The sequence below is a fragment of the Rhinoderma darwinii genome, chromosome 1 (assembly GCF_050947455.1).
Source record: "Rhinoderma darwinii isolate aRhiDar2 chromosome 1, aRhiDar2.hap1, whole genome shotgun sequence".
Lineage (NCBI taxonomy): Eukaryota > Metazoa > Chordata > Amphibia > Anura > Rhinodermatidae > Rhinoderma > Rhinoderma darwinii.
Genome location: NC_134687.1, coordinates 551798199 through 551823950, shown reverse-complemented (window position 1 = coordinate 551823950; position 25752 = coordinate 551798199). Strand labels below are relative to the sequence as shown.

Below are 25752 nucleotides of genomic sequence, written 5' to 3'. Positions count from 1 at the left end.
ACCTGACATCTCACCTCCCATATATTCCACGGCGGATCACACACTAGCTCTTGGATAACTTGATTTACTTATTTGTTAACATTGCATACACACAGGTACACTTATTTCATCAAATCTTTGCTTTTCCTTGCGTCTGTAATTGATGCGGACACATTGGCATTTCTTGCTGTGCGTCAATGTTTTTGCCTTATTATTGATGTGCTGAAGGTCTTTGTATTTGTCCATTCTTTGTAACTAAATGGATTTGTCCAAGGACCTGAACTTGGATAAATAATTTCCAGTGACTCTTCTACTTCTGCCGGCCTGCGGACATGGCTTTTGCTTGTTTTGTTTTTTTTGTGTTCAGTCTAGATCACTTTATTCTATATGTACATCCCAATAAACTTGATTTTGTTTAAAAAAAAAAAAAAAAAAAGCCATAAATAATGCAAACATTTTTCTATTGTAATAATTAAAAAAAAATAAAACATATATAACTGCAATATCCAGACACAAACACTTTCTTCTAATGATATTAATAGAAAAATTGGTATGTTAAAAAAATTATATAAACATAAAAAAATAATATAAGTCATGTTTTTATTAATCATTTTCCAAATACAGAAAACATTATAAACATATCAGCACCCCGTGACAATTTGAGATCATTGGGCAAGAATAGAGATGACCCTCTATCTCTTAACTAACCAAGAAGTTATATGGAGAAGTAGGACAGAGGTCCAGCGGTTTCAGCTGAAGACATTGAGCTACTCTCTATGAGGAATTTTGCCTAAACAAACAATAAGCAGTATTTTTATTTCAAAGAGCAGACAATCCGCAGTGAAAAAAGAAAAGTAGGGAATAGGGAAAAACTAGGCAAAAAGGAGAAGGTAAAGCATTCCACACTAGGGCCTAATTCACACAGGCGGTGCGCATCTCAGATGTGAAAAACGGGCATTTCTCACGTCCAAGGTGCATCCGTACTCTGCAGGATGTGATATCACGTATCCCCTATAGACTAGAATCTATGGAGCGATGCGTGAAGCGTGAAAAAATATGACATGTTTTATTTTCTCACGGACCCTTCACACGCTCCCTTGAAACAGCCACATTGAATTATATAGGTCCATGTGACAGCCCTTGTTTCAACGGCCGTTTAACACGTTCGTGTGAATAAGGCCGATGTAGCGAATGGCACGTCACCTATCAATTGACACTCCAAATACCGAGTAGTTGAACCAAAGCAATTTGTGAGAATTTGTTTCACATGTGATTGGAGAAATATAAATTTATCCCATAATTTAGAAATTTTATATTTAAATCGTAGGACAACTCCTTTAAGGAGATATTCTCCGCCACAAAGGCATTGCTTCTAGGGAAGAAATCTCTGTAATAAAATACTATAGGAAGGCGCATGGGGCCTGCGAGTTTCTGAAATACAGAGCCATAGGGACGATCTGCTGCCGCGCAGGCCTACAAACTGTTCTGTGGATGGAAGATATGTGAACCAATGATCCCCATCTCCTACTGAAGAACTGAACTTTCGTAAGAGCATTCGTAATGTCATTACAAGTAGCAGAAAAAACCATCACTAGAATTTATTTTTACAGATTGTACATTTTATACATCGTTAGATTCCAAATAAAATATAGGGCTCAAAATAACAAATTTGAAATTTGAACATAAAAAAGGGGACAAAGTAAAAAAAAAAAAATTATTATATATATATACACACATACATTTAAAAAAAAAAAGAAAGAAGAAAAGTATCGATTTTATTGGCCAAGCACACACGTCAAACAAAACAAACCATTTAAAAAACAAAACACCAAAATGAGTCCTTGGCATACATGGACTGGAGAGCGCTGTTCAAAATGTAGATACAACACACAAGTACACCAAAACTATATTTCACTCGCCAAAAAAAACCAAACATTTTGAACAAGACCATCAAAGGGGTGCAATGTTAAAGAGCTGTCCCCTTTAATCTCATAGAACACTGAGGAGTGACCACCTGCACCCCCTCCCCCTGGTGTATAGAGGAGTTCTGCACCCTACAGATGGGGTGTTGGCCCTTTTCTGGTACGCCGCATATATTAGTCACTAATATTAGAAGATATTTTTATAAACGAAATAGTTTAGATTTAGTGTCCCTTTCTGCAGTACATATTAAGTTAGCAGAATAGTATTGTTGTATCGAACAAAAAAAAAGTGGCTCTACCTGATCTGGTCATGAGATTTGTGTTGGCAGATCTCACGTCTATGGTCCCTCGTTGCCAGTTGTTGGAGGTTTCCCTACTGAAACCAACTTGTATGCTTCACCAAACTGAGCATGCAAGTTTATTGAGGCGTCAGGCTGGATAGCGGTTTGGCCAACACTTATCATAATCAGCTTAAAGTCAATGTCCACCTTTTAACGTCCAAAATTTGTTGCCTATTAATTTCCTAATATATCTTTGTAGTAGGAGCAGGAGCCACATTTTTCTGATACAGCCTTCCATATCCCCTGCATAGATCTAGATTTCCTGACTACCTGCATCTGCCACTAGAGGGAAGATGGGAGTTTATTGCATACTGTGTTATCATTGAGTTCTATGTATAACAATATTCAGTAAGCTCCTAAAATCCCGCTAGTGGCAGCTGTAGGAGGCCAGAATGTGATCTTCTAAATCTTGTTTATGCAGGGGATTTCGAGCTCTGTATCAGAAAAAGAAAGTTCCAACCACTAAAGAGCTATATTATGAAACCGATCAGCACAGGATTGTGGACCTATATAGAAATTGTTTTTTTGCACACCCTTTATTATGGATTGCTTTTCAAAACAAGTGCAGATATTTGAAGTGCATTGCCCTTATAGAGCTTGCCGATCCCAATAACTTTTTCCTGGAGTCTTAAGTATATACGCAAGATATTTAAGACTATAAATAAAAGACAACATGACAGGATCTTAATCCAATTGTATTAACAATTTATCCAGGTTGCTAAAGTTACCCCAAACGTAAAAATGAATGCGAAAGAAAAATAGGTCTGTGAAAGCGCAAGAAACTTTGTCCTTCGCTTTCATCTAGAGATGAGCGAATCGTTTTGCCAATTCACCAGACCTGGAATACAATTCACCAATAATGAAATCATTCTGAACTGTATTTGACAAATTTGCTCTGAGACCTGTGGAAAAACAATTGGCTTAATGCATCCTAAAGAGCAGCAAATTGTGAACAGATACAATCACGCTCCTCCCTACTTGGCTCGGTTTCTGCTGTATGCGGAGACAAAGCAATCCAAGCCCCTTCCCTTTTCTTAAAGGGGGATTACAGTTTCAATAATCAAAGCTTATTCATTTTAGAATGAAAAATCATACTATTTTTCAATATGCTTTTTGCATCAATTCATGGATTTCAAGATCTCTGCTTGCAGTCATTCAATAGGGAATCTTAGTCATGTGATGAACACACAATTAAGACTGGACGTTTTATACACCAGTCTTCATATCCAATTTGCTGGAGTGAGATGCAACACATTTATTAACAAGAGAGAATAAATGTGTTGCATCTTTCCACTGGCCATGTGCAACAATTGTGGCATCACGACTGCACTCCATCCATCGCCCCCTCATCCGTGATGACGTTCAGTGCTGCGTCGCATAGGTATGGACGCTGCCCGGTCAGTACCTTGAATAAGCTGCGGCATGAAGAGGGAGCTGGATGGGACCCAGTGGGGAGAAGTGGTGAGAAGTAGAAGTACATTTTGACATTTTCTTTTTTTTTTTGTCCAATGAGGAATGGGAGGAACGTAGGCAAGGTACAAGGCTGGGCATGGACCTCTACCTTGCTACGCCCCAGACAGAAAGCTACACCAGCTAGGAGCTGGTGTAGATTTTGCCTGTAATTTATGCCAGTTTTCTGGCATAAATAATAAATTTGTCGGCCCACTGTGGCCACACCCGCTTTCCACAAAAAGGGTGAGGACACCGTAAAAAAGCCAAATTGTGACTTTTGGGCCTTTTTGTGACTTTTCTACACCAGAAAATGTAACACGGTTGATAAAATTTCCCCCGATATATGTATCAGAAGCTCTGTAATGTAATGAGCAGAGAATCATCACTTGACCACGACATCTTCCACTGAAGGCAAACAATGAAGGTTTCTATTAAATGAGAGAAAGCAGAGATATTTAAAAAAAAAACTAAATAAAAAAAAAAAAACGAAGGAATTAATACAATTCCTACTAAAGAATAACTTTCATTTGCTGAAATCGGAATACCACTTTAAGCTTTTTTGTTTGAAACCTCACCATCAACAAACAGGAGAATTGCCAAATGTAATTCTGATAAGACTGCCAGCCTGGAGTCGAACATCAAGAAGAACACATATATACAATATATTTATGGTGCTTAAAAAAACAAAAAACTGTTTGATCACGTTAATGCTATTCGTTAAGCTAGTCCAAATATTTTACCCTGAAAATAGCATTCTGTAATGCATTGCACAGCAATACCGCCAATAAATAAATTAAATAAATAGAGATCTTTCAGAATGTCTGACTGTACACAACGGTTATACATATATTAAAAAAAGGCGCAGAGCATGCGTGTTCCCTGTAAAATATATCCAATGCTGTACAAGGCACATCCAGTTCAGATACTGTACATGATAGTCAGGTGTGCCAATGTGTGTAGCTAAGCGCTAACTGTCCGATTCCATCAGTCATCGACCTCCATGAAGATATCACTAAAAAAATATTCAGACACGGGAGCGGCTTCTTCTTCTTCAGTAGCTAGGTCATGTGATTTGGACGGCGTGTTTAGCTCTGTATCTGGACTATCCAAAATCTGAAATGTAAACAAAGATAAGAGTCAGTCTTATTCTTCCACCAGGGGAGTAACTTGAAGCCCCTGGGCCCCAATACAAAATCCTCCACCTACAATGTGCCATTTACTTTTTAAATTCAATAAAGATTTTGAGAACTAATCAAGGCAAGACAAACATAGTACAGACAGGGCGAATACTTTGTTTGCATAATTAATATAGTAGAGTACAGAAAGACACCCGCTGTCTCGCGGTTATTATTGACTCAGATCTTTCCTTTACTCCTCACATTCAATCACTTTCACGCTCCTGTCACTTTCACCCCAAGAACATCTCCAGAATCCACCCTTTTCTTACTGTGGAAACAGCCAAAACTCTCATTGTCACTCTGATTCACTCTCGTCTTGACTACTGTAACTCATTACTATTCCGTCTTCCACTCACTAAACTCTGCCCTCTCCAATCTATCCTCAATGCAGCAGCCAGGCTCATCTTTCTGACCAACCGCTACACTAACGCCTCTACCCTCTGCCAGTCACTGCACTGGTTGGCCATACCTTTCAAAATTAAATTCAAACTTATTACTCTTACCCACAAAGCTCTCCACAGTGCTGTACCTCCTTACATCTCCTTCCTCATCTGTCTACCACCCTACTCGCACTCTAAGTTCTGCCAACGACCTTAGATTAACATCCACCACAATCCAGACCTCCCACTCCCGTCTCCAAGATTTCTCTTGTGCTGCACCAGTCCCCTAGAATGCGCTACCGCAGACAACCAGATTAACTCCTAACATCCAGTTTTAAATGTGCCCTGAAACAAAGACAGGCCTATATCGGACTCCTTTTTTTGGACCCCATTTACATTAATCATCAGAACATGACCCCCTCATTCAGCCGCATCCCCCACACTCCATGCACCCTAATACACTTCATGTCTGTCATACACAGTTACTGGCTGGTGACTGTCTCATGCAGCTTTAGGTGCACTACCCCATATGTATAAAAAGATGGCTGGACCATCGTAGTTAACAAGCACTTTTTACATTTTGTGTCACCCCTCTTTCTCCTCACTCCTCGTGTGAATTGTTAATTCGTTTTGCCACCATCTAATGTCTGATATTGTCTGTATAAGTTCCCTCAATTGTAAAGTGAAGTGTAGCTAAACGTTTTGGGACACAATTTTCACTAGCATTATCAGTGTGACAGCGCCTATTAGATTAGTAAGGCTCTATCTTCTAGCTAAACTAGTGACAGATCCTCTTTAAAAAATTAAAATGTTTATTTTTTTTGCTTCTTAAAGTTCATTTAAAAGTTGTTTGAAATAACTTAAAACATTGATTTATTTAAAAAATAAAAATAAATTGTGGCTCAAAAGGTGTACATGGCCTTTAACTTTTTGGCTGATGTCTCGAGAGGTTGCTTCAATACCTCCATAGAACTTTCCTTCCTTACATTGACATCTATTTTATGAAGTGCACCAGTCCCCCGTCCCCCGTCCCAGCAGCAAAGCACCCCCACAACATGAGGCTGCCTTCCCAGAGCTTCGCGGTTGGGATGGCGTTCTCTGGGGCTTGCAAGCTTCCCCCCATACATAAGGATGGTCATTATGGCCAAACCGTTCCATTTTTTTGACCAGAGGGCATTTCTCCAAAAAATAAGCTCTTGATCCCCATGTGCAGTTGCAAACTGTAAGCTAACTTTTATTATGACGGTTTTGGTTCCTTGCTGAGCGGCCCTTCAGGTTATGTTGCTATAGCAGACGTTTTACTGTGGATATAGATACTTTTGCATTTCCTCCAGCAAGGTCGTTTGGTTCAAAAAATATAAATTAATTGAACAGCAGCAAAGTACATTCAGGAAGGAGACTCCTTCTGTCTCCTAGAGAGGAATGGTATGATGACCTTGTGGTCCCATGGGGTTTAAACTTGCATATTATCTTTTGAACAGATAAATGTGGTATCTTCATGCGTTTGGAAATTGCTCCCAAGGATGAACCAGACAGAGGTCTGCAGTTCTTTTACAGATGTCTTGGCTGATTTCTTTAAATTTTCCCATAAGGTCAAGCAAAAGAGGAAAGTAGGGTTTTAAGGTAAGCCTTAAAATACCGCCACAGGTATACCTCCAATTAAGGCAAATTATGTCAATTAGCCAATCAGAAGCTTCTAAAGCCATGACATTGTTTTTTTTAATTTTCCAAGCTATTTACATGCTGTGCGCACTGCCTTCTCATGTGGTACGCATTGTCCTTGCAGAGTTCTAGCTAGTGGGATATCACCTTGTAAATGGTGATTTTGATTAAAAACATTGTGCAGTTTTGTGTATGCAGTTCCTATGTAGACCCATGTGCAGCTGTTGCTCTATTGCTAAAAACAAACCCGATGTGTCGTGTGATCCTGCAGTCATATTATTCTTTTGCTTCTTTAACCCCATAATACCAAAGGCATTTTAAACCTTAATGACCGAGCAATTTTTTTAGTTTTTCCATCGTCGCATTCAAAGATCTATAACTTTTTTATTTTTGCGACTACTTATTTTTTGCGGGACAAGTTGCATTTTATAATAGCACCATTTTGGGGTACATCTCATTTATTGATTAACTTTTTAATAACTTTTTTAGTGGGGTACTGGAAAAAAAAACACAGAAATGTTGCCATTTTTTTGCGTCTTAATTTGCTTTTGTCTCTCCATATTTGAAGAGCCAGAACTTTTTTATTTTTTGACCGATGCAACTGTAGGAGCGCTGTTATTTTGCAGGACGACTTGTAGTTTTTATTGGTACCATTTTGGAGTAGATGCGACTGTTTGATCACTTTTTATCAAATTCTTTTGAAGGAAGGATAAACAGAAAACAGCAATTCTGGCGTTGTTTTTTTACGGCATTCACCGTGCGGGTTAAATAATGTAATCGTTTTGTAGTTGGATTAGTTACAGACGCAGCAATACCAAATATATGAGTAACTTTTTACTTATTTTCATAATAAAGTATTTTGTAAAAGGTAAAAAGGGGGGGGGTTTAGTTGGGACATTTATTTATTTCAAACTTTATTATATTTTCTTTTAGTCCCACTAGGGGACTTTACTGTGCAAAGTTTTGATCGCTATTATAATACACTGCAATACTTCTGTATTGCAGTGTATTATTGCTGGTCAGTGTAAAACTGACAGGCACCTGTTAGGTCATGCCTCTGGCATGGCCTAACAGGCAATTACTAAAGGCAGACCTGGGGGCCTTTGTTAGGCCCCCAGGCTGCCATAGAACCCATCGGCACTACGCGATGCACGCAGGGATGCCAATGGGATGATCGAGGGAGCCCCCTCCCTCTAAAATCACTCAGCTTCGGCGCTCGCTAATGAGCGCCGCATTTGAGGGGTTAAATATGATCGGAGACCACTGTTAGTGGTCTCCGATCGTTGCTCTGAAGCCCGAGAATGTTAGTAACAGCCCGGGCTTCAGCAGCACCCCGCACGACGCGGGGAAAGTTCTTCCGAAGTGCCGACGTGAAAAGGCGGCGCTTCAGAAGAACTACCCTGAACGGCCAACTTAAAAACACTATACGCCGGTCGTTAAGGGGTTAACAAACTCTGCAGAAGCATCTATGGTCATAGTAAATTATGTTATTTCACATTTGGAAATTTGGGAGAGAAAGAAGGTTAACCAGAGAAAGCAGGGGGAGAAAGAGTGCATGCTTCACTGGGAACGCCCACGTCAGAGGCAACCGTTTTTGAAAATAAAAGCAGCAATAGTGAGATCAGCGGACAACAGTGCAACCTGAACATGACTATTTGCTATTGAATAAAACAAATTGCAGGAAGTGGCGCAACTGTAATGCGCAAACTCTGCCTTAGATAGTGGCAGGTGGAACTTCTCCTAGATGAAGTCTAGTATACAAAGACATTGAATCAGCTGTCGTATGTGTGTACATGGGGAATAACACCATTTCTGTCCATTATATGACTTTTATGGTCTTTTTCTAGCTGTTTCCCCTCTGCAGGCTCTTTTGAATTGTCATTTTTCCCTGAGCTAGTGGGTGAAGCCTAGTGGCTACTGTCTCCCATGCAAAGCACACAGAGAATAGAGCACCCTGCTCCCCAATCTCTTTGTAGCACACCATCAGAATCTGCAGCAACATGGAGGATATCATACAGCAGTAATGAGCAGTGTAGCTGCGAATCCAGCACTGGGGTGCAATAAAACACTTGCTATAAGCTACAGCAGTGAGTAAAATGTTAGGAGGAAGAGAGTGAAACAAAAAAAAAAGTCTAAGTGGTGGAGAAAGAGGCATTTTTTTTTTTATCTAATAAGATAAGTTAAGATAATGAAAACCTTTCTTATATTCGCTTATACTATTGATTTATACAAAGTTGGTAAAAAAAAGTTACTGACTATTCAAACTTACTTGAGATGTGGAGGGGAAGGCCTCTGCAATTTCAGCATTCTGCTTTTCAGTTGGTGAAAAAACAAGTGATGACGAAGGCACTTCAAAGTCATTGGCATTTTCTAGGCTCAAATCTAGACTTTCTTTCGTTTGATCATGGACTCTAGGGGAAATATTTCTACATTTTGGCTTTGGCAGATTTTTCTTCTTCTGGTTTTCTTCACTTGTTTCCTTCGGCTGCTTTTCTTTGCAAATCAAAGGTAAAAATCCCAAAGGTTTTTTCCCAGGCCTAAGAAAACAAGAAAACGTTTGTACGGCAGGGCCTAATATGGACTTTCTGATGTCAGGCCCCCGGTTGCCATAGCAACCATTCATCGATGCAATAGCAGGGGGGCACCGATGGGGTAACAGAGCACTCCCTCCCTCCATGTACATCCTTAGCTGCTGCAGTCGTTATTGAGAGCTATATCTAAGGGGTAAAATGGTTTCGATCCCAACTGCTACCGTAGAAGCTATAGCCAACTCATGCCAGTAATAGTGCAGCCTGTGTCATACCTGTACGTTACGGTGTATAACCTACTTCGTACCTGTGCCGTACATTTTCGAGAATGCTGAAAAATATGTATCTACTAAATATTAGGGAGTAGACAGTGTGATCATTGTAAGTGCAAAGATAAGGCAATATGCGCCAACATATGGAGATATCCTAACAAGTAACCGTAGGAGATATATTCTGCATTTTTGATTGCTTCAGTGTCCATTACATGGAAGGGACAGTGGACTCACCTTTTTAATGTTGTTTTAGAAGTTGTTACTGGATTTGCATATACTAGAGGCAGTCGGTTTCTGTTTAAAGAGTCAGTCGTAGATATTCCGGGCATGTCCATAGGCACAGGACCACTGGCCGCCGCTGCCGGCCAGCTTGTGGGTCTCTCTCTTACAGCAGTAGCACTAATTTGAGAAATCCCAGCTGGTTCTTCAGTCTTGGGTTCCGTAACTGAAACCTCAGATGCAACTTTACGGTCACCATCCGCTTCAACATCTGGAAAATATACATGTATGATAATTCTATATTTAAATTTTTTTGTGGCTTATCGCAGTGGTGCAATGAAATGGACACCCTCAGAATATATTATTCTTTAACGGGGCTGTACAACATTAGAAAACCATGGCTTCTTTTTTCCAGAAAGAGTGCCACTGCTGTCCAGGGTGTATCTAGAATTGCAACTCCGCTTCATTCCAGTGAAAGGGGCTGAGATCCAGTACTAATGTTTTTCTAATCTCATACAACCCCTTTATAGAAATGTCATTATATGAAATTCGCTCTCATTTTATTGTGATATTCGACAGCGCTTTACAAGAAATAGTAAACATAAAATATGTCAGCTCTATATTATTACCAATAACTTATTCATCAACAGCATGATTATTCTTTATGCAGTGTCAATAAATTTACTGTGTGCTATAAATTAAAGTTTACAAAATGTTGACAATAAATCTGCCCTATGAAGTCACAGGACGTACAAAATAATCCCCTAGTAATGCGATGGATGATTATCCACACAAGCAGCAGATTTTTTACTAATAAGTCGTAAGGTTATCGCACAGTCATTATAAAAGTGCACAGGTGGATCTAATACATTAGCTAGTTTAAAGATGGTCAGACATATTACAGTGCAAAAGTTTTAGGCAGTTGTGGAAAAATACTGCAAAGTAAGAATTCTTTCAAAAATAGAACGGTCTGTATTTTGTAAATTGATAAAAAAATAAATAAATTATAAAGTGAATAAACAGAATAGAAATCTAAAATCAATATTTGGCGTGACCACCATTTGCCGTCACAACAGCATCAATTCTTCTAGGTACACTTGTACAGTTTTTGAAGGAACTCAGCAGGGAGGTTGTTCTAAATATCTTTGAGAACTAAGCACAGATCTTCTGTGGATGTAGGCTTCCTCAAATCCTTCTATATGCAATCCCAGACAGACTCGATGATGTTGATATCAGGGCTCTGTGGGGGCCATATCATTACTTCCAGGGCTCATTGTTCTTCTTTATGCTGAACATAGTTCTTCTATCGTGAAGGGGGCCAATAGGGATGTATTTTCACTATCTGATAATTGGGGAAAAGTCAGTTTGCTGAGGAAAGACCGAACCGCCACCTCTCTGTCTTCGTGTGCTGAGGCTAATGAACTCGCTGGACCTTGAGCGTCTAGATTGTATAAATTAGCGTAGAACTGTCTAAAGGCTTCGGCCACTTGAGGAGTGGTAGAAACCCGCTGACCCGAGGCAGTCTTAACAGAGGAAACAAAGGATTTCTCCGTTTGAGTCTTGAGCATTTTGGACATCAATTTTGAGCCCCTGTCCCCATGTAAATATATACGACATTTGAGTCTCTGAAAGGCCTTTGCTGCCTGTATATTTAGCATATCTTTAAGATTATGACGGAGGGAGTCCAATTCCTTGCGTAATGGAGCTGTCAGAGTTTGCTGGTGTAGTCGTTCAAGAGCCGAGATCTGCGCCAGCAAAGACTGCATTTTCTTATTCCTATCCTTCTTCAAACGAGAGCATAATGCAATGAATTCACCTCGGATAAATGCTTTATGGGCTTCCCATATTACTGGCACTGTTACATCAGGTGTACTATTTAGACAAAAATATTCCTCCAATTTCGCACCCAAGACCCCCGTGTGCACCTCATCTGAGAGTATCGTGTCATTAAGCCGCCAGGACCAAGATCTGACCGGCAGATCTCGAACATGTATTGTAGCCAGCACCGGGGCATGATCTGAAACTGTAATATGCCCTATGGAAGTTGACTGCAAATTTGAAAGGCACGGCGTAGACATAAAGATGTAGTCTAGTCTGCGATATACTTTATGTCGATGTGAATAAAATGTATAGTCTCTTTCCTGTGGATGGGAGAGACGCCATACATCCGTTAGCTGGCAGTTATATAACATCAATTTAAGTTTGTGCATAGCTCGATGAGTGAACACACGGGCGGTCGAAGTAGAGTCGAGATCAGGTTCCAGCGCCACATTTAGATCCCCTCCCACAACTGACATCCCCTCCCCAAAACTCTTAAGTATACGTAATGTCTTAAGCAACCACGGAATCTGTTTATCATTGGGGGCATACAAACATGCTATAGTCATCTTGGTGTTGCAGAGAGAACCCTTAAGAAAAATATATCGGCCCGCCGGGTCAGCCTTTGAAACTTCTACTTTAAATGGAAAATCTTTATGAATACCTACAGTCACACCTCTAGAGGCCGATGTATGGGTACTATGGAACCACTGGCTGTACGAGGACAACGGCAAGCGGGGTAACCTCTCATGGCGGAAATGAGTCTCCTGCAACATCAAGACGTCCGGCTTATCCTGTTTAAACATTTTGAACACCTGAGACCTCTTTTGCGGTGTCCCAAACCCATTTACATTCAGTGTCAAGAAAGTAATCGGGGCCATGACCCATTCAGAAAACAATTAGCTTCATAATACAATGTAGGCGTGAACACCGGAGAGATGCAAAACACACATAGAACTATATACAAAAGAAAAAATAGAAAAAGATGTAGTGAGGCAACGACATTCCATAGGCAAAAAGGTATTAAGGGGGAGCCTCCTATCCCACAGAGGATGTCCCTTGTCTTAAGATGTCGTGGCCCGACTACAGAGTTGCAAGGGGGGTGAAACGAGGAAACCAACCTCATTCAATGTTAAGAGAGAACACAGACTTCCATATAATCTACAAATCTTGTGCCATAAAAGGAGGGTGTACGTGCTGATGAACATCATAACAACACAATGACAGGGCATAAATCTTATAACAACTTAGCCAAAAAGCTGAACATAGTTCTTAATGACATTGTCTGTATGTTTGGGGTCATTGTACTTCTGCAGAATAAATTTGTAGCCAATCAGACGCCTCCCTGATGGATAAGTATCTGCCTGTATTTCTCAGCACTGAGGACTCCATTAATCCTGACCAAATCCCCAATACCATTTGCTGAAATGCAGCCCAAAACTTGCAAAGAACCTCCACCACTCTTCACCGTTGCCCGCAAACACTCTTTAATGTACCGCTCTCCAGACCGTCAGCGAACAAACTGCCTTCTGTTACAGCCAAATATTTCACATTTTGACTCATCAGTCCAGAGGACCTGCTGACATTTTTCTGCATCCCAGTTCCTGTTTTCATGCATAGTTGAGACGCTTTGCCTTGTTTCCATGTCAAAGGTATGGCTTTTTGGCCGCAATTCTTCCATGAAGACCACTTTTGGCCAGACTTCTCCAAACAGTAGATGGCCATACCTGGATCCTACTGGTTTTTGCAAATTCTGTGCTGATGGCACTGCTGGACATCTTCCAATTTCAAAGGGAAGTAAGCATGATCTGCTGCACAAAGTTTCCTTGGCTGACCACTGTGTCTACGGTCCTCAACATTGCCCATTTTTTTGTGTTCCTTCAAAAATGCTTGATCAGCACATCTTGAAACCCCAGTCTGCTTTGAAATTTTTGATGGGAAAGACCTTGATTAAGTATAATTATCTTGTGTCTTGTTGCTGTGCTCAGTCTTGCCATGGTGGACCTGTGACATGAAACGGTCTTCCACAACCTCACCTTTGAAGCAGAGCCTGGCTGTTCCTCACCCAGTTTTAAGTTTTAAGCTTCCTACACAGCTGTTTCTGTTATAGCTAACAACTGCATTTCAACCTACATATGAAAGTCATAATCGTTATCGCCTGGTTGGTGTAATTGGTTAATCATACACCTGACTCTAATCCTAAAAAAATCAATGACTGAATTTATGCTGTTTTGAAGGCAAAGGGTGGTCACACCAAATATTGATTTGATTTAGATTTCTCTTCTGTTCATTCACTTTGTATTGTTAACTGATAAAAAAACAAAAACGTAACACTTCCATTTTTGAAAGCATTCTTGCTTTGCAGCACTTATTCCACAACATTCCAAAACTTTTGCATAGTACTGTTCAATAAAATAAATGCAGATATTTAAAATAAGCCTCAGAAGGCATAAAAGTAAAAGCAGCATCTGCTATAAGAGCTCTCGCTAAATATACGCAGTCAATGACACTCTGACTTTGCCTGCTTGTTAGACAAAAATTGTATATATGTATGTATATATATATATATATATATATATATATATATATATATATATATATATATATATATATATATATATTTATATTTATTTTATGTATTTTTTTTTATTTCCTTTAAATCCAGACAAACCCTTGGGGGTCTCTATTTATCCTTAGGGTCTTGAATACATGGTGTCCTTTGGTTTGTACGATTTATTGAACTTCACTTACATAGCTCTGACATATTTCCAGAGTTTCTTCCTTTTTTTAAATTTGCATTTTGACCTAGATACAGTTTAAATACAACATACTAATTTAGTATTCTATGCTTTTTCTGCTTCTACATGATACTATAGGCGGATATATAATACATAATAATCATACATATATAGTCAGCAGCGCGGTCTTCCCCCATAAGATGGCATCCAGACGATCGTTGACAGAAGTGCGCGTGCGCAAGTGATGTCATTTTTGACTCATGCCGTAGTTCACAGCATTTTCTGTTTCTGTCAGTAGTGGATCCTCTAATGTCTAGCTGTAGAAAGACTTGACTGACATGCGCAGTGGTGATCAGGAGACCCCGAGACAGAGACCGGCCTCCCACACACGAGCGTGCTTGGTCCGTGATATACGGTCCGTATGTCGGCCGCATTTCCCGGACTGAACGCACTGCAGGGAGCCAGGCTCCTAGCATCATAGTTGTCTATGACGCTAGGTGTTACTGCCTCGCTGCGGGACAACAGTCCCGTACTGTAATCAGGTTTTCAGTACGGGACACTAGTTCCACGGGGAGGCATAACTATGATGCATAACTATGATGCTAGGAGCCCGGCCCCCTGCAGTGTGTTCGGTATGGGAAATGCATTCGACATACGGACCGAATATCACGGACCAAACACGCTCATGTGAATCCGGCCTAACAGGAAATCCACTGGTTATACTGTTTGTAATGTAACCTGTGTTTATAATCCACTTTCTCCTGGCTAATTAGGCACTTTAGCTACTTGTTAGTATTATTCAGTAGCCTTACATTGTTTATATGCACTTATTATATTATTAATCTGTTTAGCACTTTATATTTATTATGAGATCTGCCTTGCTTATTTTTATTGCATGTATTGCATGATATTTTACACTTTTGAATGGATTAAGTAATTATCATTTATGACTGAGTCCTTATAAACGGTGTTTGTGTGTTCTGTTCACATGCTTGATGCAGGTCCAGTTGGACTGAAACATTGCATTGCTGGGTGAATAAGTTCCTCTTTTTTCCTGGATGTGCTGCCCTGTTTCTTGTATGTGGATCAAACCCTTGAAACCGTGATAAAACTTAGGCTCTGTTGACATCGGTGTACTGGCTTCTGTTTGTAAGGGAGGCTACGACGCAGTGACGGATTCTTTGCACAATGCATATCAGCGGGGCCTGACAGACCCCATTGACTTACAGCCGGGAACGTTGGGTTCCATTGTGATGACAAGTAAAAAAAAAAGCTCTGCACGCAGCGCTATTTTTACCAGAATGATCCAATGCACAAGTGCAGAGCCCTAATAAATGCTCAAGCATAACATTTAAAAATTGTTAGATTTAACAAATATTTACCCGTAGCTATGTTTTCCGGATCATCTACTTGCTACAAAAACAAAAAAAAAAAAGCGTTAGATTTCAAAGCACAAATAAAAGCTTTACAGCTTGAACAAGCTGATCTTAATGAACAGTAAATGTCAATCAACACTGCAAGATTTACACTGGTCATAGGCCTTTAAGGGGTTTTCCGAGTTAACACTTTTGTGTCAGTGCTTTTAACCTCTGAATGTGATTACATTTGTAATGGACTTACTGTATCAAAATTGGCCCTGTTTCCCGATGCTGCCATGGGGCACATGACTGGTGATGTCACTCTTTGCCCGCTCGGTTTAGCAGCCGTATACCGATCATATGGTCAAACTGTTAAAAGTTTCTGCCTGGTAGATGGCACGTCACTAGGCGGTGTATGGGCTGTTCTGTTATACAGCCAGGATCGAGAATGCATGGTCCCTGCTGTTCTCTCGCTTGTCTACATGCGCGTTCCTGGCTGTATAACAGCCCATACACTAGTGACGTGCCGTCCACCAGGCAGTTTGAGCATGTGATAGGTATACGGCTGGTAAATAGAGCGGGCAAAGAGTGATGTCACAAGTCATATGCCACATGGCAGCATCGGGAAACGGGGCCAATTTTGATACAGTAAGTGCATTACAAATGTAATCACATTCCGAGGTTAAAAGCCATAAAAGTTAACTCGAAAAAGCCATTTAAGGTTTTTTTGTAGAGAATCCAGCAGACAATTCTCTGCAGGAATGCCCTTAAAATTGCATCAGTGACGACATAATATTGTCACACAATGCAGCCTAACGCCTTCCCAAGATTCATACATTAATTATTTTGAATAAATCGGTTTCAAAGTATTTATAAAAATCTTCTAATGTACTATACAGAATTTGTCAGCAGAACCAATTTATCATCCTGAACAGAAAAGTATTTTCCCATAACCTTAAAGGGGACCCAACATCTAATGTCCATATATTACCACCTTTGGCCCACTCCCTCCCTTTTTCCAACTATTTTTTTTATTTTTTAGTTCTGCTCCCGCCCCCCCCCCCTTTATTCCTGAGTAATTATGCTTCTTAATTTAAGCACCCAATATGGTAATTCACAGGTAGTTAGCCAACGGGGCAAGAACTACAGTGAATCTCCCTGGGTGGAGCCTTCTTCAGGGCCTCTGACACTGTCCAATCAGCACGAGACAGCTTATGACTAGCCTTGCCTAGGTAGACCACGCTGGGAAGAAACTTCTATCAAACACACTTGTCATAATCTGCCTCTCGCTGATTGGATAGTGTCAGAGGCAGTGAAGATGCTCCACCCAGGGGAGATTCACTGTAGTTCTACCCCGTTGGCTGACTACAGCGAATAACCATGAAAAAACAGCGCTGGAAACAGGCAGGGAGTGGGCCAAAGGTTATATATGTACATTAGATGGAGACCGGTCCTTTTTAAATTTAATGTCCACCTTTTAACACAGTGTCGTTTTTAGGTCTAATATTCTGTGCTGATTAATTTCCGAATATAAAACTTTATAGTGGCCGTAGGTTCGTTTTGCTAAAACAGACCTCTATATCCCCTGCATATAGGGTTCAATGATCAATTCTGTCTGCCTGAGCTTACATCAATTAGCGAGTTCAACGTATAAAACAGTATGTAGTAAGCTCGCAAGCAATCTGCATGGGATTCGGAGCTCTGTATCTGAAATGGCACTCTGATAGCTTTACAGATATATTGAAGGGAATGTCTCATCAGTAAATGACTTCTGGTTTAAATGATGTTTTTATGTTTAACATTTTGTAAGAACTTTTGGTGATTTTTTCTTTAATGTTCTATGTCATTTTCTATATTAAAAGTTAATCCTAAAATTTTGCAGTTTTCACTCTGGTCACTGAGCCAATAGACAGACACTTCCTGTTCTGTAGAGATCACTTCTCAATAGTTCTCTTTATTATCCTAATCACAGGCAGAAATACAATGACAGGTACCACGTATATATAGAGAACACAAAATCCATGATTAATAATAGGTGATACACCGCTCCCCCCCTCCCCCCCCCCTTCCTGTACAATGACCTCTGCACAGGTCACAGAGCATAGCCTAGAAAACTCTCCCATATAAAAGACAAAGGGTCCCCTCCTGTTCACAGGTTCCTATGGTCCACGTGGCTGCAGTAAAGCATATCTCAAAATGCTGTTAACAGCAGCTCAGGTGAGATGGGTGCCACCATAATCATGCACAGAATATAGAAAATAAAAAAAACCTACGATCACAAAATAAAAACGGATTTAGTATCTGGTTCAAATTAAGAAAAAAAAAAAAAATATATATATATATATATATATATATATATATATATATATATATATATATATATAGGTATTACATTTCCTTTAGGAAATTAATAAGCACGGAATATTACCAAAGTATCAGCTATATATATAAAGGTTTAGAAATCAGGCTGGTTGTCATACACATTCTCACGTGATGTACTTTGCAACGCCACAAAAGAAGATGAAGAAAAAAAAAAAAAAGAAAAGAAAAAAGTCCTTCACCGCCACGATTATCGATAAACCAGTTCAACGCCTTATTTAAAACTGACACACGTTGTTGTTCCTTCCATACCAAAAACTAAATATTTTGTTACCTCAGAAACAAGGGATTTATTTTGCAGAGGAGTGTGGTCGTCTTCATCAATGCACCGAGAACTTCTCGCACTCAAAATCAGCTCTTTGTCTTCCTGACCAACTGTACAAGGCTCATTGGATACAGTCTCCACACTGTGTGAAGGAGATAAAGAAGAAAACGCCATCAATCTGAGAAGAATGTCTTATTCTATTAGCCTAGCCACATATCACCATTATCTCACCTGGGATTCAGATTCTGTGTTCGGACTTGTGAGGAGCCTGAACTGATCAACACCGGGGCTGGAAGACTTTCTGCCGTGTTTGAATTACATGAATAGGCGTAGTCATCATTTATGGGAATTTCCACCAGCGTCAAAATGAATGTATCTTCTTCTCCATGGTCATGTTCACCTAGGAGGCAATCTGTAAAGGAAAGCAAACAAAACAGGAGACTACTAGGTACTGGTGTAAACAGGATATTCTCCAACTCCCAAAATTAAGATGATCATCATCAGGCGTGGTTAAAAAAAAAAAGAAGGAGAACAAAAAGCCACGTTCAGAATGCAAGGGTATTCTAGAACTCTACTTTTTGGATAAAAATCAGGTAACGTCACCTTGGCCTTCGCACCCAGTGAGGCCCGGACTATTCAGTTTTAGTCAAAGTCTACATTACCCATTTGGTGCGATGCAGCCACCTCATTCTTTAACCTTCAGATCATCCTAAAATGCTCTTGCCTTCTGTGGTAGGACGTGTGCTTCTCCTGGTTTCATGTTCAATTTTATTATAATGTTTTGAAAGCCCGAATAAAAAAATTAATTAAAATGGCACGGAATAGCGTGGCAGTCTGCAGACAGGACTGGTTTGTAGCCTAGGCAACCATAGGATTGTAGCAACCTCACCTGCAGAGCTCTTACTATAATAAATAAGAGATTTACCGGAGAGGCTTCTGGCGTCTTATGGTTGCCTAGGCTACAGGACCTCTCATGCTTCCATCTGCGTCTCGCTGCGACACTTCTGATAGGAGAAGTGGAGCCATACTAGAATAAAAAGTTATAGATCTAGGAATCACCCATTTTCTTTAAATTACCAACTTGACTTCTAGCAAAAAATAAATATATAAATATCCCCTGACTATTTGAGAGCTGGACTCTCTTCTAGTTAGGTGCCTAGGCTGAAGCGATGGTTGGAATATACATATATTGTAAAGTAGTTTGCACTGGCCAATTACTCCTGAATCGCTTGACATAGTCTTCTGCTTCAGGCTTGAATGGTCTCTTTTCCTTACTGTGAGCACTTACACTGTATGCTCGGATTGTCACATGTGCAGAAAAGTTTGTAATGTTTGTTGCAATACTCTATATCGTACCGAATTTCTTCAATTAAACGTTTAAAAGAAATAAATTATATATATATATATATATATATATATATATATATATATAATCACCATACCTGATACAGTGACATCTTGAGAACTAAAATCTTGCTGTTGAGCCTCCCCTTGCATGACAGGGTAACCAATCTAATACGTACAGAGAAAAATGGGTATTAAAAACGTCATACTACAGTATATTCTTACTTTACATTTAGTATCTTCACGATACAAATACTTGAAGAACCCCCACACATTACAAAAGATACAATTTAAAATCAATATTTTAATATAGAAATAAAATAATCTATGATACATTTGGAATAGCACTACAAATATCAGCTGTCTTCTTACCTGCTCTGCTGGAAATGCCAAGTTGTCATTTATTGTATTTGATAAATCCTCAGCTGGTCTGAAGTCTGAAGTGATGCCACGTGTCTGTGTTTTGTTCTCCAGATTAGAAGTACTTATTTCTCGGTTATCCTGTCTTGCAGAACTGGACAGTTGATTTTCTGTACATTGATCAGGACTCGGAAATTCCCCTGGCAAGAAAAGGTTTGCAGTGGGTCACATAGATTATATATAGATAGTGCGGTCATGGAGTTTATAGAAAAGTTCTGATCTCTAACAATTATCACAGCATTTGTGTTCATCTACAGACCTAATGTATAGGGTCTTATGTATCAAAACGGTCTCAAGAACAAGTAGCCTTGTTATCCATTACAAACAAGAGTTCAGCTCAAAAGGGGTTTTCCCCACAATAAACTTCCCCCTCTCCATTCCCTATCAGGCCATTCACTGTTCGCTGTGTGACAAAGGGGAAAAGCCACAAATCAAACAATCGATAACATTCTATGAATCTGTGATGAAATATTTCTCGTAGGACAACCCCTTTAAACGCACTATATAAAAAGGGTTTTTAACGTACTTTATGGTTATCAAGCTAATTCAGACCGAACGCAACTACAGTGTCGGCAAAACAATGATTCAGGTTCCATTCAAAGGGGTCTGGAAAGGAGGAGTGGCTTACTGCAGGCTCCCCCTCCCAAATGTTCATTATGGAAATCAACTCACACTTCGTTAACGATTGTTTGGTACTTACAGCAGAGCAATGCGTAATCTCGCTGCAAATGACAGGTTACAGCGAGATTACTCTTGCTCTGCTGTAAGTACCAAACAAACGTTAACGAAGTGCAGGGATTGTGAACAGACATCCCATCCTGGCTGGAAGGAATGTCTAGTCACTTTCTAAACACTTCAGATGTGTCAGTATAAGACAGCACGTAGTGAATAACGCAGTGTCAATATGCGCTGTGTAAATTAATGGAGAGGAGTGCATGATTCTGATTGGTCAGCGTCATACATTCCGCTGTACAATGCCCACTTGGTCTAAAGTAAAAACACGCCCACTTGGGCATTAAGAAACTAATTAGCATAAAGATAAAACCGCTCCTAATGTGGTGAAAATAGATAGTTTCTGTAAATAAAAAGCATTACTGTCACCTACATTACAGCGCCCATCTCCTTATGTAGAAGATAGGGCACTTATAATGTGGTGACAGAGTCTCTTTAAATGTTGTAAATGGGAGTCTCAAGTCAAATAAGTTTACGTTTTAGACTCAAGAATTGTCCATACTTCTGGTCAGAAAAAAATCCTCAATCTTTCATTTTTATTTTCTATTAATAATGCATGACAAAAAATTTAAAATAAATACATACATACATATATAATATATATATATATATATATATATATATATGTATCACCATGAAAAGAACAAGTAATTCATCATTGCCTTAAAAGTTATTAACATTTACCTTTCTTATCTGGTTGAGATTGAAGAACCACGACCTAGATTGTAATGCAACAATATTTGAGGTGGTCAGGTGGTTATTAGATTTTGACATTGACAAAAAACTCCATACCCCCCCCAACACACACATAAAAGAAAGCTAATCATATTTCTTTTACTCTTAAACTTGGTTCCGGATGGCATAAAAAATGATCACAAATGGAACCAAAAAATAAACATTTTTAGACTAAGGAGCCAAAAGGCGTCCAAGTAATTTCTCAATGTAAAGCAGATCTGTAACTTAACTGGAGCAGCATATTATAAGTACAGATACTCGGAGTCTGTGGCAAATTACAATAAAAAATAGCATTAGTTCAGTACCAAACTAGAAGTTCATTGTATTCATTTGCACAACGCTGCCCACATATTCCGCAGTGCTGAGTAATACTAGTGTGTAGTGGTGTCCTGGGAGAAACTAGGATCGGGCATGTTGGATTTCAACATGCCCAATCTTTGGTCTCTCTGGAAATAATTAGATAAACACTTCTGGCGGAGCTGGTCTCTTTCCCCATGGCTCGAAACATGAACATTTGACCAAGCTGAGGATCAATATTGACGGGGAGATCTGGTGATCTAGATGGCTATATTAGTAGTGTGGCTGGCTTAACACTGGGGCCCACTGTATTGTCACCAATACCCATCCCCACATCAAGGAGATTGGCAGGTGATGTGGCACCTAGCTCAGGCAGCCCTGCTGACTAGTAGTAAGACCACTATATCAATTCCCCATAAAGAAGATTGGAACTCCACATAAAGACTTAAATACCCACTGAGTTTTCAACAACGCCAAATGTCGGGTTTGGTCAAGACATGAGCCGTGAATGCGGTTTATAACTTGTGTGTTTGGTGTGTGTATAAATTGCTGGCCTAAAAATTCTCTCTGCATTTTACAAAAAAACTTTTATAGATTTTAAAAGCAGTGAAAAAACAGAGCAACTCTAAACTGCTTAATAGTTCTATAGTAAGCAGTAATATGTAAATAAACCACTAATTGGTGTCATTATTGGTCAACCTTCTTGTGTTAGGCCAGTCCATGAATACTTACATGCTGAAATGGCGTTCTTCCCAAATCCTGGTTTGTACTATTCGGCAAATAAACAGCATCTACTGGTATTTCAAGCTGGATAGAACACAAAAATGACATATTTAAAAGCACATACAAAACCTATCCATTACAAAACATAATACCAGGAGCACATTAACGCCTTGGCGACATGTGACGTAACTGTATGTCACAGTCGCCAAGGGGGGAGTATGGAGCAGGCTCACGGGCTCAGCCCCTTCCGTCAGTCCATCACCCCTCCCCCTCCAATGCGATTAAAGGGTGCTGATGGTTGCCATAGCAGTCTGGGGGCCCAGCAAGGGCCCCCAAAGTTCTGAAATTTTTCTACTCATATCAAGCCAAGCCGGAGACTGGACTTAATAGGAGCTGGTAAATAGAACATACTTCAGTACATAAGTATTGTAGTGGATTGTACCAGCGATCAGGGGGGAGACTGAAGCAAAAGACAGTTCAATAAAAAAAATTATATTGTACAAAAAAAAAAAAAAAACCTTTATCCAATATCCCCCTTAAGTAAACCAAACCACAAAACATAATTGGTATTGCTGCATTTGTAAAAGTCCAAACTATTAAAATGTTCACATGATTTAACCCACCAAATGAGCAATGTAGGGGAAAAAAAAAAAAAAAACACAAATCATAGAAATGCTGTTTTTTTTTTTGGTCTCCTCACTTCCCCAATAATGGAATAAAAAAAAGTCATCAAAATGGTACCAATAAGGACTACAGCTCGGCCCAACATCTCACATCCCTCCATCGACAGAAAAAGAAGGGATTTTTTGAGTACTCACCGTAAAATCCTTTTATCGTTCAGTCCATTGGGGGACGCAGACCATAGGTATATACTGTTACCACTAGGAGGTGTGACACTAAAGCATAAAAATGGACACTTAAAACTGAATAGATTAGTGCCTGTAGAAGGGGTATATACTGTAGGAGTCAGCACTTTTTTTTATCCTTATTGTTACGCCTCCTAGTGACAACAGCACATACACATTGTCTGTGTCCCTTAATGAGACGAACGAGACTTAATAAAAAAAAAAAAAAAAAGGTCTCAGAATAGGGCAACACATGTTAACATGCCGCTTTTACCGCACCTAAAAAACAATGGAAGAGTCGCAGTTCTATCCCAAATCCACCCCACAATTTTTTGTTTCCTTTTGCCGGTAGATTATATGGTGTTTTTATGGTCACCATTTAAAGTAACAGCTCATCCTTCAAAAAAACAAGCCCTTCGCTTCCTCTCCGTAACCCCCTTAAAGAACACCACAATCAGTTTCTCCCAATCCGGAGACGGTTAACAGTTAACGGACTGTACTGAACGGTCTACAAAAATAGACAGGAAATACTTTAGGTTTATTGTCCCTTTAACCACTTCACATAAGATGCAACTAAAAAGCATAAGGTCAATTACAAACACAATTCCCATACCAGGTACACAGAAATCAATACCTCTTCCATGGTCTCTTCGATCTCCGCAGGTACTGGCTTAGGTGACCTTAAACTGAAGGGAACAAACACTGGAGCCTGGTTCTGCATATCAGGTGCAAGATCATAACTCTCTTCTTCAATCCCCAAGTCCGCATCTTCTTCCTCATCCTCTTCTTGCTGTGTAGCCCTGATCTTCACCAGGGTGGTCTTCCCTTTGCTTTTGCTGGACACCGAATTTGACACTTTAACTGTGTTTGGTTTAACATTATGCACAGATTTTTTTTTCTCCAGACGATCCAATGAATTTTCAGATTTGGGTGAAACAGATGCTGCTGTGGACAGTTTCCTCAGAGGCTTTCCAAATCTTCTGAAAAATAACATGTATTTTCCAGTTTTAACACAGCAATCAAATATTTGGACGTACAAACATTTTACTCACGGACATCATTCCTTGAAACGATGTTGTAGATCATGGGGAATTCACATATATGGCAACATTACAATCCAATGAACACCAGGAGAAAACATGAGAAAATACTTTCTGCTGCAGTAAACGTTAAAGTAAAACCCCAAAAAAAGAAACCACTACCAGACCTGGGCAGTCTACATCTGCAGACCTTTCACTTACCTAGGACGCTGGGGAGTACTATCGCCCTGCACACTGCTAGACTGGCTGCTGCTCTGGCCCCCCTCAACATCTGACAGACATATCGGCTTCTGGGGCACGTCAGGGTGGCAAATTCTCTTGGGGCATAAGTCAACATGGCAATCGGAGGCTTTTCTTTTGATAGCTGGTGAGGATGTGGCTACCACGTGATCTTTATCCATCTATTTAGGAAAGAAAAGAAAATCACTTTTTCATGATGTCCTGTATAATACAGAGATAGTACTGATAATTCCAAAAAAATACCAAAAATAAAAAAAATATAGTCGTTTTATGTGGCTTTACACAACGCTTAGGAAAACCGCTGTGGCAAAACGTTAGCTGGAAGTTAATAAGGAAACATAGAATGAATACAAACTTGCGTTTTTTAAGCTGCCTTTTTTCGGCTTAGTGACATTCTTATGTGCAGCAGGACGGGCTTTGATGTTTTTTTTTCAGCATTTAGGGGCATTTTTCTCACACAAACATTCATAGGTTTTTTTTTTTGTCTCTTCAAAAACGGCAAGTGTCAATGTGTGTTGCTTTAGTTATGGCTTTTTTGGTGGCATCTTTGAATCACGATTAGCAATGTGAAAAATGCCACCTAAAAATAATGCAGGTAGTAAAATACACTTCGCAAAAAACTCACCAAAAACACCATAAAAATCATTACGTACCACATTACCAAAAAAGTGGGGGTAGCTGCAAGTGAGAGCAGGAAGCAAGAACACCATGATGATGCACAGTGCTTTATAGGTTACTATTAATAATCTGGATTACCAATGACAAAATGGGTCTCCTGACAGAAATTAGGAAAAGGTCAGTTAGGTCTTGTGGGCAATGTTTAAATTACAGTTTGTCTTTTTTTTTTTAATATGCCTTTCAACTCAAGGAACCAGTAACCCTTCA

The 25752-nt window shown here is 39.7% G+C and overlaps 1 protein-coding gene across 1 annotated transcript in view; it reads right to left on the bottom strand.

Annotated features, from left to right (window-relative positions):
- Window positions 1-4173: 4173 nt before the first annotated feature.
- BDP1 (BDP1 general transcription factor IIIB subunit) overlaps window positions 4174-25752 on the bottom strand; it is a 121061-nt gene continuing 99482 nt past the window's right edge. The window contains exons 36-47 of the mRNA XM_075847521.1: window positions 24829-25028; window positions 24222-24567; window positions 22752-22826; window positions 21672-21705; window positions 20208-20395; window positions 19934-20003; window positions 18723-18903; window positions 18501-18633; window positions 15872-15902; window positions 9949-10204; window positions 9184-9451; window positions 4174-4807 (exon numbers count right to left, since the gene is read on the bottom strand). Of these exons, the coding sequence (XP_075703636.1) occupies window positions 4679-4807; window positions 9184-9451; window positions 9949-10204; window positions 15872-15902; window positions 18501-18633; window positions 18723-18903; window positions 19934-20003; window positions 20208-20395; window positions 21672-21705; window positions 22752-22826; window positions 24222-24567; window positions 24829-25028 (1911 nt within the window). The 3' untranslated portion in view covers window positions 4174-4678. The remainder of the gene's footprint in view (window positions 4808-9183; window positions 9452-9948; window positions 10205-15871; window positions 15903-18500; window positions 18634-18722; window positions 18904-19933; window positions 20004-20207; window positions 20396-21671; window positions 21706-22751; window positions 22827-24221; window positions 24568-24828; window positions 25029-25752) is intronic.